Here is a 12,695-nt window from a genome sequence, read left to right as displayed (position 1 = left end):
ATCTTCAAAAGACTATTGAGAGCCTCTTCGTCCACCCCATTCCTATGTAGTAGGTTCCAATGGTGGCGTGACAATTTGCATAAGTCACTGTAAGATCTGATTTCAAACAATATTTGCGACGGCACAGCCAACAGAGAGGTGATCACAGTTCTCCGGCGCAGAGTTACACATTACACACAAGAGAGGCATTAAGCCACTCCAAGTGCCCAAACGCAAATCCATCAGATCACTACATGCATGCACGCGCAAAGGTAAAGCTTCTTATTCTGATTGCCACAGTTTCATCGAAACATCCACCATCCATGACACTGACATACAGTACATTTTTCCGACGACAAGTGGCTCAAACTCTCCCTACAAGGTGTAAAATAAAAGCTACAGATATGGAAAAATAAATGTAGCCACCACTGCAGCTTGAAAACAGATCCCGGTTCACCGAGCTCCATGGAGGGGGGTTTTCCGCCATTAGCGCAGATGCTGTCAGTTCTTCGGCGGGGGTGACTTGGGCCTGAGGCCCTCGATCTCCGGAGTCGTCACGATCAGATGCGGAGCCCCAGGAGGAGGGTTTCGCCCGCCGCCTCCCTGCCACACCTTCCCATCGCTGTCCGCAAAGTTCTTGTTATACGCCTGCAATAGTGAAGTTTCTTAGCAGAGATGACATTGATGTGTGGAGCTCGTGCCAATGCATATATGCTCTGGTGTAACTGTGTCCATGAGCATACAAGTTGAAGATCCAGCTTTCTACCTCTTTGTTGAAGTTGGAGTATGATAAGTCTTTCCCAAGCGTAAGCCAGCCAGGGCGGATGTTATGATCCTCACCAAAGAGCTCAAGGCGTCTCTTTCCAAGAGCAAAATGCTCAATGATCCTGTACATGTCATCAGGTTTCTTCGTTGAACCTGTAAAAGAAGACATATACTTCTAGGCATCACAAACGAATATTATGCTTCAAAGGATGTGTTCTTTTTTTTTTAAAGGCTATACTTCAAAAAACAATGTAAACATAAGGAATTCTGAAATATACTCCAAGCTGTCAACAAATGGATAGCTAGATATCTGTACCATGATCATAGAAGAGAAAGTAGTAAGACCTTCCTTAGTAACTTCACCAAAATATGTGTTTTTCTTTCAAGCATACCAAAATCATGAAAATGACCAAGGAATAGCTAACTTGCAAAAGGCTATCACGGAAGGATAAATAGTACGATTATTTAGCCGAGCCAAAAACATCTGCTCATCTTCCACGTCCCATTACCTTTATGCCAAGAATCAACAGTACAACACATGAAATCTCTAACATCTCCTTTTAAATGTGCACACTCGTGCATTATAGAAATCTTAAAAATATTTTACATGAATAAACGTTTCTCCAATCTTGGACATACTTTGATGGTTCTCATGAGATTATTATGCAGAAAATGCACGCATACTGGCACACTTGCTACAGCTGCTTCAGGATAATCAACGCCATATTGTTTTGTTTGAGTTTCAATTAGTGTTACAAGGATTATATTCAGAGTTCAAGCTTCATATGGGCAGGTCAACAAGAAAATAGCGGCAACAAAGATGTGCTACTCTGGTCACTACTGTAAGACGTTTTGGTAGTTCAAATTGAACTGCCAAAACGTCTTATATTTAGGAACAGAGGTAATACAATTTTCTTCAAACCAGTCGTAATAAACCAATCCTTCGACAAGCCAGATAGAATATGCTTTTATCAACAAATCAAATTCTTTTAAAAATCATACTCCACTTTTCATGGGCCAAACCATAGAAATTCATACCATGACAACAAAGACAAAACAGTGAATTTAATTTCATACATGAACAAGACAGGAAAGGAAAAGAGGCCTCAGAACAGTTTAGAAGACAGATATCATAAACGAAGAATAACAATAAGCATTATAAATGGCAGCTACGTGATAGATACCATCAGTGGGTTCTTCAGCTATTATTATATCAGTGTCGATATTCGCGTGGATGACATGACCATCAGTGCTACGGCGTACCGTTCCTTTTATACCCATCAAACAATGCTCCTGCACAAGGAAAGATGGATACTTCACAAGAATCCCAGAGACATGGGGAAATTGCAAAGTAAAAAACAGAAATAATGCTATAAAACATATAATACTTAATAACAGCACTACCTTTGAATGCTGCAACAATGTACGAGAATCATGCCGCAGACCTGATGATGCATTTTTCTTGTTGGTTTTCACCCAGCAAACATCCTCACACCTACGAAATCCCCACTGGACAAAAGAGATGTTTCAGCTAGCTTCATCTATTATTACGTTTCATCATTCAGCTGGAAACTGTATGACAGATCTAAATTAAATAAAACAGTGCACATATCTTTTGAAACAGATGAATACATTCGAAAGAATGTGAGATTTATGCAGATTGGAGTTTGATTGCAACTAAACGGAATGGCAATGACAGAAACATGATCAAAATGCATTGTGGCTATAATGTTTTGGAGAGGACACATGAGCCTGGATGGCCTTCTGTAAGCTGGCATCATGCCCAGAAAAATTGACAACAAAGCAGAACATAAAACTGCATGTGTTATATTACTGAAAGAGAAAGCTGTCTCACCTTCTTCAAACATTGACGGCCCTGTTCAAGACCTACGCCATCACCAACCCAAAGGAAGAGAAAAGAGGGGGTATCAGCTATAGCCTGTTGATTCAAACAATTGACGGAAGTATATTAATAATTCTGTGGCATAAAATGAACACCCTTAAAAAGGATGAAACAACCAGACAAGAACAACAACCTCAATCTTCAAATTCATAATCTCCTCAGCGTTCCAATATTCAATATGATCTGTTATTCCTGGTGCACGATGAACATACTCTTCCCATGGTGGATCCACAAGAATAACATCAAACTTTGTACCAAAAAATTCTGGAGAAAGAACATGTTGCCGTAGATCACACTTAAAATACATCGGTGGTGAAGCAGCGTTAGTAACAATTTCGTCCTTCCTCTGTATGAGTTCTCTCAATTTTGGATAGTCCTCCGCTACACTTGTAAGATCCAGTTCTCTAATGAAGTTTTGAGGTCGCATGCCAGTGTCCACAAAGTTCTGAGAGTAATCATTCTGTTCACCCCTTGAAGGAGCTTTTCTGATCGGTGCACCATGCCTATGTGGCACCCAACCACCAGATGGCTTATCATGTGTCATTTCACGATTTTGTGTGCTCATCTGGTTAAAACCCAATCCTGACATATTCGTTGGAGTGCCCATTCCTGGGCCCATTTGATTTAAGTGAACATTATGAACAGGTCCAGCTCCCATACTTGGAGTGAACCTATGCTCACCAGCAACTGGAGGAGGGATGTGAAGGTTAGGTGGAACAGAAAGCATGTTGACATCAACACCTCCTGCTCCAGGCCACACCATAGGTCCAGGAAACGGCGGCATGAAAACACCAGGTAGAAGAGGAGGACCTGGAGAATGGGGAATATTTGGCCCCATATGTTGCATTTGCCCTGGTGGCAGGGCGAGTGCACCAAATGAAGGTGGCGGCATAAGTGGCACCGGAACTCCAATTCTCTGAGAATCCCTTCCAGTTGGCCTCCCCCTTCCTCTAGAGGATCTATCACCTTTAGGCCCTTGCTGAGTAAATGGAGAAACCATGCTGGTGCCACCACTTTGATCTGCTTCAGGATGATTGGTGCTACTATCATCAGTTGTTCCGGGAGCTCCCACATCAGATCTTCTTCCAGAAACAGAGCCCTCTCGCCCGAAATCAAAATTGCTATTTGGCCTGATCTCTATTGAATCAGACCTGTCATACCGATTTCCATAGGTTGAAGAACCTCTGAAACTTTCAGATCTACCCCTGGAATCCTGCCGGTACCCAGCGCGACCCTGAAAACTCGTACCATCTAACCTTTCCTGTGTGCTCCTCCATTCAGAAACATTTGCCTCTTTAGGATCTCGCAGTTGACGGCTCCTCGAGTACTGCTCAGATCCTTCAACCTCTTGTGTTTTCACATTCCAACTGCTGTCTCTCCCTCTGTCTGGTGTATCCGGTATTTGTGAAGGTGGAGCGTCTCTATTCCTTCTATCCCCTGATGACTCCCATCCATCGTTACCCACTCTGGGTGACGTCTCCTCTTTTTCCACACCACCCTTGCTTTCATGTCCGTATTCCACTGTATGCCCAAGAATCTCTTCCTTTTGATGACTTTGATCCGCTGGTCTGCCATCTTCATTGATGTTCTCAGCCATAGCAGATCCCCTCCTCTCATTGATATCCTCATCGGACCTCCCGCCCCTTGAACTACTAGAGTCCACACCTTTTCTAATTCCACCCGACTCATCTGCATGGCCATGAATCATCTCTTTTTCCCTGCCATGCTTATTATGGTCAGAAGAATAACCACCATCTCTTGTATCAGCCCTGTCTGCAGAAGTTTCACTTCTTGAAGAGTCCCAACCTTTCCTGTCGTCTCTCTCCTTGGAACCATCAGGACTTCTCCTTGGAATCTTTGGTGATCTTAGGTCTCCTATCACATGATAGTCATCTTCTTCGGCATTAGATTTAGACCCATCCATCAGCCAACTGCAATTGTTGCTACCTCTCTTCCTAGGATTACAACCGAGTTGAGAAGCTTTGGCTGGAACCTTCAGATTCCACTGCATAGAGAAACATTTTATCAGAAAAGTGAACTTCAGAATAAGAAAATCAAGGAAACAAGGTCTTGCGCGAAAAGGAAATCTAAACCTGAAGTATGTGAAAGATTAGAACAAGTTGAGCCAGATTCAGCATAAAGTGAATCGATGGAAACCAAAGTGTAGCACTGGACCAAAATCTAAAACTGGACTCTGGGAAGAACCAACGCACTGCATAGCACATATTGAGTAGCACGCCTGATTATCCACCGGCCCCAGAACAGGTGAGAACAAGCGATTGCATGGCATTACCACCAAAAAGAGAAGTTCAAGCCTGGTAAATGGATCAATGTAGTTATCAAGTCACCTACCCACCACCACATCATGTGATTATTAAGCTACTGGCAAGTCGTCAAAAATCTCGAGGCTGTTCAATGACTAAATCCAACAAATTTGCTGCAACAAAAACACAGAGCGGGGAGCAGACAGGGGGCGGACCTAAACGCCCCAAATTCGTGAAGTAAATCACTTGGGCGGCTAAAAGTTCGCGCGTCACTAAATCAATCGCCGAGGACGCAGGGACCGGGTGGAGGAAGCAGGGACGCCCGCGTCGACGCTAAGCTGCGGCACGGCGGGAGCTCTAGGGCGCGGCGGCAGCGGACGACAGGAGAGATTTCATAGCCGCACTGGGCGGGATTGGAGCCCGGGGAGGGGTTATAGCACGCACGCGAGCGGCTCGGGAGAGGAGGGAAGAGGGAGCGGGGGGCTTACCTGAGCGGGGAGGGGTCCGCCGACCTGCGACGTTCGAACGCGGCGCGGTCGGTGGGGTGGTCGCCGCCGCCGCCGCCGACGGTGGGAGGTGCAGCGAGGGTTTGGGTGAGGGTCGGAGAGGCGGCCTAAACCAACAGAACTAGTACAGAAGAGAGGCCCCGCTATTTGATATGGGCCGTTGATTACGCGATCGGACGGCGGGCCGTAAGCGCTTCGTTAATTACCCTGCGGCCTCCGACGCCCCGACGACTCAAGCCATCCGCCGCCGACGCCACCACACACCGGCGTCGTCGTCGTCGCCGCCGCCACTCCCGCCGCTCTTCCTCGCCCACCTCCACGGAGCCACTCCAAAGCCTTGGTCGCCAGCCTCCACCCCCACGGAACCGAGGAAGATTTCTCGGTAAGAGCCTCGGCTGCTTGGATTTGGTCCATCTTACATCTAAGTGTTCGTCTGCACCATCCACTAGATTAGCTGCAGAATTATTCGCCGTACTGACGGACTAGCACCGTACATCTCTGCAGTGTCTCCGCTTCGGAGCTCGGTTCACTGCATTTCTGCCGTGTGTCTGCACTTCAGAGGTTCAGTTCAGATACTACCTGTATGCAGTGACTGGATAGTTTGGATAATGGGAACCCGCAATCAGCTTTGGTCGATCGCCAAGATGTCGGTGACCGGGGGTGTAATCGGCATCACCATTTCCGACCGCTACGTCACCGTGGTGGCCATAAAGGGCCACTCGATGCATCCCACCATGACGGGCACCGACAGCGCCTTGCGAGGTATTCGTGGCTTTGGTTTCTACATATCAGTGCAGGCATGGCATGAGAGTTGGATTATCCTGCAATCCATACTCAATGATTTTGTGCTGACCAGGTTGCTCGGCTCGAACCAGGTGACATCGTGTTAGCGGAGAAGGGCTGCCTCGATCAGTACAAATTCTCCCGTGGAGATGTCATTTTGTTCAAGTATGTGCCATGATATTGCTGGAAAATAGCGGAAAAGAAAATATCACGAGAATCCATACAACGATTTTTTTTTTTCTGTTTGCAGATGCCCTAGTAATCACAAGGAAGTGTTTGTGAAGAGACTGATTGGCTTACCTGGTGAGTGGATACAGCTCCCTGCGTCTTCTGAGATAATTAAGGTCCCACAGGGGCATTGCTGGGTTGAAGGGGATAATGCTGCTAGAAGCTGGGATTCAAGATCATTTGGCCCAGTAAGTTACTTCATCTCCATTTCTTTTTCAACTTACGAGATTAGCCTACTTTGATTTGGCTGATTTGGGAAAATGTTCAAGCCTATGGAGTAGTTGTTTGAGTGTAATATATTAATGACCCCAGTCTCGTTATATCGTATTGATGGGCTAGAAGCTTGTTTGTTCAACGGTGGAGTTTTGCCGCATTTTGATCCTCTGTGCCAGCACTCATAGTACTATGCAAATTGACATTGTGAGTTCCTTCAATAGAAAAAACGGGCACCTAAAATATGCATATATTATGTACCGTATGATGGGGATGGGCATATTAATCTCACTGCATGTATATGACCCTTAAGATTTGCACCAGAAATCTATGGATAGATGTGCAGTTGGCGCTTCTAAGGTTAACATTAAGTGATAGAAAATAATCTAGCAAACTTCTTAGAGTATGCCAATTTGTTGTAGGCTTCATTTTTGTGGGTTCTTCTTTTAACAATGCTATGTAAATGCTACGTATATGCTAGAACATGCCAAATTAACATGGATGACTAGCAGAACATAGTACTTGAGCTATGAGCCTCCTCCTGGTAACCTGATTATTGCAAACGTGGCTATACTTCTTTGTTTTTGTGGGGCCTGAGGCCAAAAGAATGTTACTCCAGAGTTTTTAGCATGTGATGATTCAATATTCGTGGTGCCTACTGTCGTGGTTCTAACTCTGACAGCAATGTAGGGGGGTATGAATGGAGAGGCTAGATCTCAGCTATTGGGGAGTTGTAAACACACCAAGATGTACGAGTTCAGGCCCTTCGCGGAGGAAGTAACAGCCCTACGTCTCGGTGCCCGGAGGCGGTCGACTGGATTACTGGCGTGTGAATAACAGGGGTGCGAACCCTTCATACTGAGGAGGGGGGTGGCTTATATAGAGTTCGCCGGCCCCCTCCTGCCCTCAGTAATGCAGGGTTTAAGGTACATTTAAGGTTGGGCGTTACTGGTAACGCCCCTAATAAAGAGCTATAATGACCATAAAGACTACTTAACAGCTGACCGTTTGCCTGCGGAGCGACTATAGGTCTCCTGGCGGTCGAGTGGTTGGCTTCATGGTCGAGTGATAGCTTCCTGGTCGAGTGTCTTGAGTCCGTCGAGTAGGATACCTTCAAGTCGATTGAAAAGTGACTTCTCCTAGGGATGTCCTAGGGTAGGGCTCCTTGGACAGGTCCGTGCCCCTACCCTAGGCACATGTCTTCATCATTAGCCCCCGAATGGATCGAGGCTAGAGTGGGGAAAGAGTTGGAGATCTTTCCGACTAGTTCTTTGGGCTACGTGAGCGCCTTGTTTTGGGTCAATCGTCATGGATGACGTTGCCAACCTTTTTCAGTCGCCTTGATCCATTCTAGGCCTTTCGTCGAGTGAATTTCTCTGCTTGTGACATACTGAGCGCCGGCGCGATCGGGGTCTTCTGTTTTGACAAGTTGTTCTGTGGCCCGCGGATGTCGCAGGATTCGGATTTTGGGAAGCGCGCGGGGCGGGAGCGGCCGCAGTAATCGGAAGCGATAAAGCGGAAGCTCCTCGATCCCCGCGCCGCCTTTTTCGCCACGTACTGCGCGCGCGTCTGCTGCGGGATTTGACTGGATAGCCTGGGCCTACCAGTCGGCCACTCGGAAGCGGTCCCTTATAAATCGCCGGCTTGGGGTTTCCAAGCAGTGCGCTCTCTTCTCCTCCTTTCTTCCACCTCTCTCCCTTCGCAAGTCCTTCCGCCACCTCCGTTCCCGCCCCAGCGCAGCAGGCCCGTGCGAGACTTCGCCGGCGACGATGACGAAGAGCAAGACCTCCGCTCTGGAGCGCGCGAAGAAGGCGGCGGCGGCGGGGAAAGGGAAGAGGTCAGCTCGGGGCGGATCTTCCTCTAGGACCGCTCTGCCCAAAGGTTGGATCCAGGGTGACTGGATGCCGTCGGTGCTCCGGCAAGAGGATCTCGACGACATGGTCGAAGGGGGAGTCATTCCCCACCAAGCCGCGCGTCTTCCGGGGGGAGAGATCGAACCTCAACCCCGCGACGGTGAATGCGTGCTCCTAGCCACCCACATCGACCGAGGGTTTTCTCTGCCGCCCCATCCTTTTTTCCGGAGCTTCTTGAACTTCTTCGGAGCGCAGCTCCACCACTTCACTCCTAACTCCATTGTATACCTTGCCGCTTTCATTTCCATGTATGAGGCTTTCTTGGGTTGCCGCCCCCATTGGGGACTTTTCAAACACATCTTTACTTGCCGTTCTCAATCGGTCAAGAAGGCCAAGTCGAGTGACGAGAGGACGCAGGTGATCCAGTTGTGCGGGGGCTTGGCGATCCTGGTGAGGGGGAAGAGTTGTTTTCCATCCATTACTTTCCCGGAGTCGGTCCGTGGTTGGCAGTCGACCTGGTTCTACTGTCAGGACCAGGCGACCCCAGGACAGTCGACTGGTCTTCCTCCTTTCTCCCTCGACCGAGCTGAAAAACCCGCTTCTCTGAAAGTGACGTCGGAGGAAAGGGCCCAAGTCAAAGTGTTGGCCGGTCGAGTGGTCGAGCTTGTCCGTGAGGGTGTGACCGGGATGGACCTACTGGAGGTCTTCCTCCAGAGGCGCATCCAGCCGCTCCAGGCCCGTGACCACCCGATGTGGTTGTACTCTGGCCTCGATGACACCACTCGGGTCCACCCGGAGGAGGTCACCGACGAGATGCTGGAGGGGTGGCTGTCGAGCATCACGGGGAACAAAGACAACCCCCGAGGAGCCAGAAGGGTAACTCCACTCGACAACTCGTATGAAGTGGACCAGGTATGTCTTTATTCTCCCGACTGAAATCTTGTTTTCTGCATTGGTCTTCTTTGAGTTGGTCGACTGACTTTCGTCTTGTCTATTGCTTTCCAGGCGACCACCGAGATGTACTCGACGCCCAACGGGGCTCAGGAGCCAACTGAGAAAGGGGAGGCGAGCATAGGTGAGAGTGGGGACGACCAAGGCGAGTGGGAGTCCGACGGCGAAGGAGAGGGAGACGACACCGTCGACTCCAGCGAAGAGGAGGAGGTCGAGCCCCCCTCCCCCAGCCCAGAGGGGCGGTCCAAGCACACACACGACCCAGCGCGGGAACGTGGCAAGGCGGCTGCCTCTGTTGGGCAGTCATCGAAACGCCCTCGGACCTCTTCTCCTACGCCGACTGGGAAGGTTCCCAAGCACCCTCGCACGACGCTGTCCAAGCCGCCCAAGGCTCTGCCCAAGATGAAGATAGCTGTCCCTACCATTTCCGAGTAATAATAAAACTTGTTTTCCTTTGTCGACCGTGGACGGATCCTTGGTCGATTCATTGAGCCATCCGACTGACTTTCGAGGCTTGCAGTGCTGCTACTTCTGAGGTCTCCGCCAAGGACGACGACCAAGAGATGGAGGATGCTGTTACCTCCAACCCTGGTACGATTACTGACGTTCTGTATTGAGTCGACTGATCATTTATTGCAACTCTGGTCGATTGAACTTTTCCTTTGTAGCCCCTACTCATGTTATCGACCTCCCGGATGACGACGACAACGGTCCGTTGAGAGTGAGGAGGCACAAGAGGGCGTCGGCTGACAAGACCCCCCAATCCGCTCCGGCGTCCGAGGCCGTGGCTCGGGATGGTGGTGACACCACTCGGGCTTCTGTGACCTTCGCCGTTCCTCTGGCGAGTGCGCGGCCCTCGTCGTCGACTGCGGATCCGTCTTCACTTTTTGCCGCATACCCCGTCCCTGAGGACCAAGCGGCTGCTGCAAAAGAGGCTATACGCCGGGCGGGGATCATGATGGAGCAAGTGAAGATGGCTCGGGAGGCCAGCCAAGCAGCCTATGACGCGAGTTCGGCTCTTCAGAGCAACGTCCAGGTCAGTCGACTCAACACTTGGTCTGTTATGATATGCTGTTTTAAGAGTCTCTTTTCCGAAGATCTTTTGCATCTGCATCTGTACACCCACTGGGTGTGTCTTCCAATTCTCAGACGAGTGGGGGCACGCTAAGTGCACCCACTGGGTGTAGTCCCCGAGACTACGGTGAACTGTTGGCAGTCGACTGTAGTCTTTACATTGTGTTGCTGTAGCTGCATTTCTTCACTCGGTTTGGTCGGGCCAGGTCGAGTGGAACTGTATCCGGTCGACTGCGGGCAGTCGACTTTTTTTTTGGTCGAACCAGTGGGGGCACGCTGAGTGCACCCACTGGGTGTAGTCCCCGAGACTACTGTCGAATGTTTTTGATTCGGCTGTGGTCTTAGAAACGTCGTCATTGTCTCTTAGTTACTCGGAAGCAACTTATCTTGGACGTCTGTCAACTGATTTTTCTTTTTACAGAAATCTTGCGAACTTGTAGCTCGCTATACTGAGTTGAAGAATTAGCAGGTCCAGCTCAACCTTAACTTGAAGCTTGCTCAGGAGAATTTGAAGAAGGCGCAAGAAGAAGCAAAAGGTATGGCTGGTGAGGTTCTCCATTCTTAACGGGTGGCTTTTCTTTCTTGTCCATTCTTGATGTTGGTTCCACTCGACGCGCCGCAGAGAAACTGGAGGAAGCTCTGAAGAAGAAGGACCAAGACCTTGCAGAGGCACAGAAGGAGGCCTCGAGCAAAACGAAGCTCGCAGAAGAGAAACTGGCTTCGGTCGGAACTCTTGAACAAGAGAACTCCAGACTGAAAACTGCTCTCGAGACAGCTAATCGAGACGCCAGTCGACTGAAGAAGGAGAAGATGGCTCTGCACGACAAGGCGGGTGAGCTGGCGGGGAAGGTAAAAGATCTGGAGGCTTATCTCGGTGGACTTGCCAAGAAGTTGTTCGTCACGCTCGAAGGTAATTACTCTGCCCCGACTGTCTTGCAGTTTACCAAGCCTGTGTAGGGCCACTGTCTTACTCTTGAATCATGTTTGCAGAATTCTGCCAGAACTTTGAAGAGGAGACCAGTCGAGTGGAGCCAAGCTTGGACCCTGTTAACTCTCTTTTGAAGGACGAGGTTGCAATGAACGTGCTCCGTCTGGAGTCTCGTACTGCCAGCGTCGTTGACTATCTGGCTCGGCTGAAAGTTGCGATGTCGCGGATCGACACATCACTCTGGCCTGGGACGACGCTTTAGAACGACCTCGAGTCTCTGATGGCTCGACTTAACGAAGTCCCAGGTCGAGTGGCGGAATGGAAGAAATCTTCTGCTAGATGTGGTGCTGATGTCGCTCTGTCTCTGGTCCGCGTCCATTGCAAGGAGGCGCGAGAAGAAAAGCTGGCGGCCATCCAAGTTGCCAATACCAAGAAGCACAGCTTTCAAGACTTCATGGAGACTTTCATCGCCGCTGCCACCCGTATTGCCGACGGGATCGACTTGGATGAGTTCGTCGCCCCTTCCAGTCCTCCTCTTGAGGAGTGAAAAACTTTAAATTTACCTCGGAATGCCGAGTGGATTTGTAACCGTTAAACTCTGCCGAGCCGAGGGCTCGAGTACTTTGAGGTCGGGGATCTTTTAGGCTTTATCTGATCTTGATTTCTCGTTTGAATATCTTCATGGTTCGATTCGTCGAGTGGACCTTGATTTTCACTCGGAATAACCTTGTATTTGCCAGCGGTGCCGCTCCGAAGGGGAAGGTAGCAGTCGACTCGCGGATTGGGTTGTGTCTTGTACTTAGGCGAGCACTGGGCTGCAGCTAAGCCCCCGAGTGGGAGGTTTGCTCTCCACTCGGTAGGATTTTTAAACACTTAGGCGAGCGCTGGGCTGCAGCTAAGCCCCCGAGTGGGAGGTTTGCTCTCCACTCGGTAGGATTTTTAAACACTTAGGCGAGCGCTGAGCTGCGGCTAAGCCCCCTAGTGGGAGGTTTGCTCTCCACTTGGTAGGATTTTTTCAAACTTAGGCGAGTGTCGGACTGCAGCTAAGTCTCTAAGTGAGAGAACTTAGGCAAGTGCTGGACTGCAGCTAAGCCCCCGAGTGGGAGGATCGCTCTCCACTCGGTAGGATTTTTTCAAACTTAGGCGAGTGCCGGACTGCAGCTAAGTCTCTAAGCGAGAGAACTTAGGCGAGTGCTGGACTGCAGCTAAGCCCTCGAGTGGGAGGATCGCTCTTCACTCGGTAGGATT

At 49.5% G+C, this 12,695-nt stretch overlaps 2 protein-coding genes across 2 annotated transcripts in view; one reads left to right on the top strand and one right to left on the bottom strand.

Moving 5' to 3' along the window:
* Nucleotides 1-230: 230 nt before the first annotated feature.
* Nucleotides 231-5,526, bottom strand: LOC119287645 (N6-adenosine-methyltransferase non-catalytic subunit MTB-like). Its single transcript, XM_037567222.1, has 7 exons — nt 5,400-5,526; nt 2,781-4,652; nt 2,600-2,683; nt 2,149-2,253; nt 1,929-2,037; nt 746-897; nt 231-627 (listed from the first exon to the last, which is right to left on the bottom strand). The coding sequence occupies exons 2-7, from the start codon at nt 4,569-4,571 to the stop codon at nt 481-483; spliced, it is 2,388 nt and encodes a 795-aa protein (XP_037423119.1). The 5' UTR covers nt 4,572-4,652; nt 5,400-5,526; the 3' UTR covers nt 231-480.
* Nucleotides 5,527-5,629: 103 nt separating this feature from the next.
* The window catches only part of LOC119287646 (mitochondrial inner membrane protease subunit 2-like), a 15,479-nt gene continuing 8,413 nt past the window's right edge, over nt 5,630-12,695 (top strand). Inside the window, exons 1-4 of the mRNA XM_037567223.1 lie at nt 5,630-5,799; nt 5,922-6,179; nt 6,293-6,365; nt 6,451-6,616. Of these exons, the coding sequence (XP_037423120.1) occupies nt 6,026-6,179; nt 6,293-6,365; nt 6,451-6,616 (393 nt within the window). The 5' untranslated portion in view covers nt 5,630-5,799; nt 5,922-6,025. The remainder of the gene's footprint in view (nt 5,800-5,921; nt 6,180-6,292; nt 6,366-6,450; nt 6,617-12,695) is intronic.

The sequence above is a fragment of the Triticum dicoccoides genome, chromosome 4A (assembly GCF_002162155.2).
Source record: "Triticum dicoccoides isolate Atlit2015 ecotype Zavitan chromosome 4A, WEW_v2.0, whole genome shotgun sequence".
In the NCBI taxonomy this organism is placed as follows: Eukaryota; Viridiplantae; Streptophyta; class Magnoliopsida; order Poales; family Poaceae; genus Triticum; species Triticum dicoccoides.
Note: the sequence above shows the minus strand (reverse complement) of the source record. Positions and strands in the feature narration are given on the sequence as shown.

Bases quoted from the DNA above. Each gene is read 5' to 3' on its own strand.
- LOC119287645 (XM_037567222.1), bottom strand. From the start codon at position 4,571: ATGGATGGGTCTAAATCTAATGCCGAAGAAGATGACTATCATGTGATA. The intron at 2,254-2,599 runs GTGAGACAGCTT...TCTTTTGTCCAG, and splicing joins GCCGTCAATGTTTGAAGAAG to TGGGGATTTCGTAGGTGTGA. The intron at 628-745 runs GTAGAAAGCTGG...TCACTATTGCAG, and splicing joins ACTCCAACTTCAACAAAGAG to GCGTATAACAAGAACTTTGC.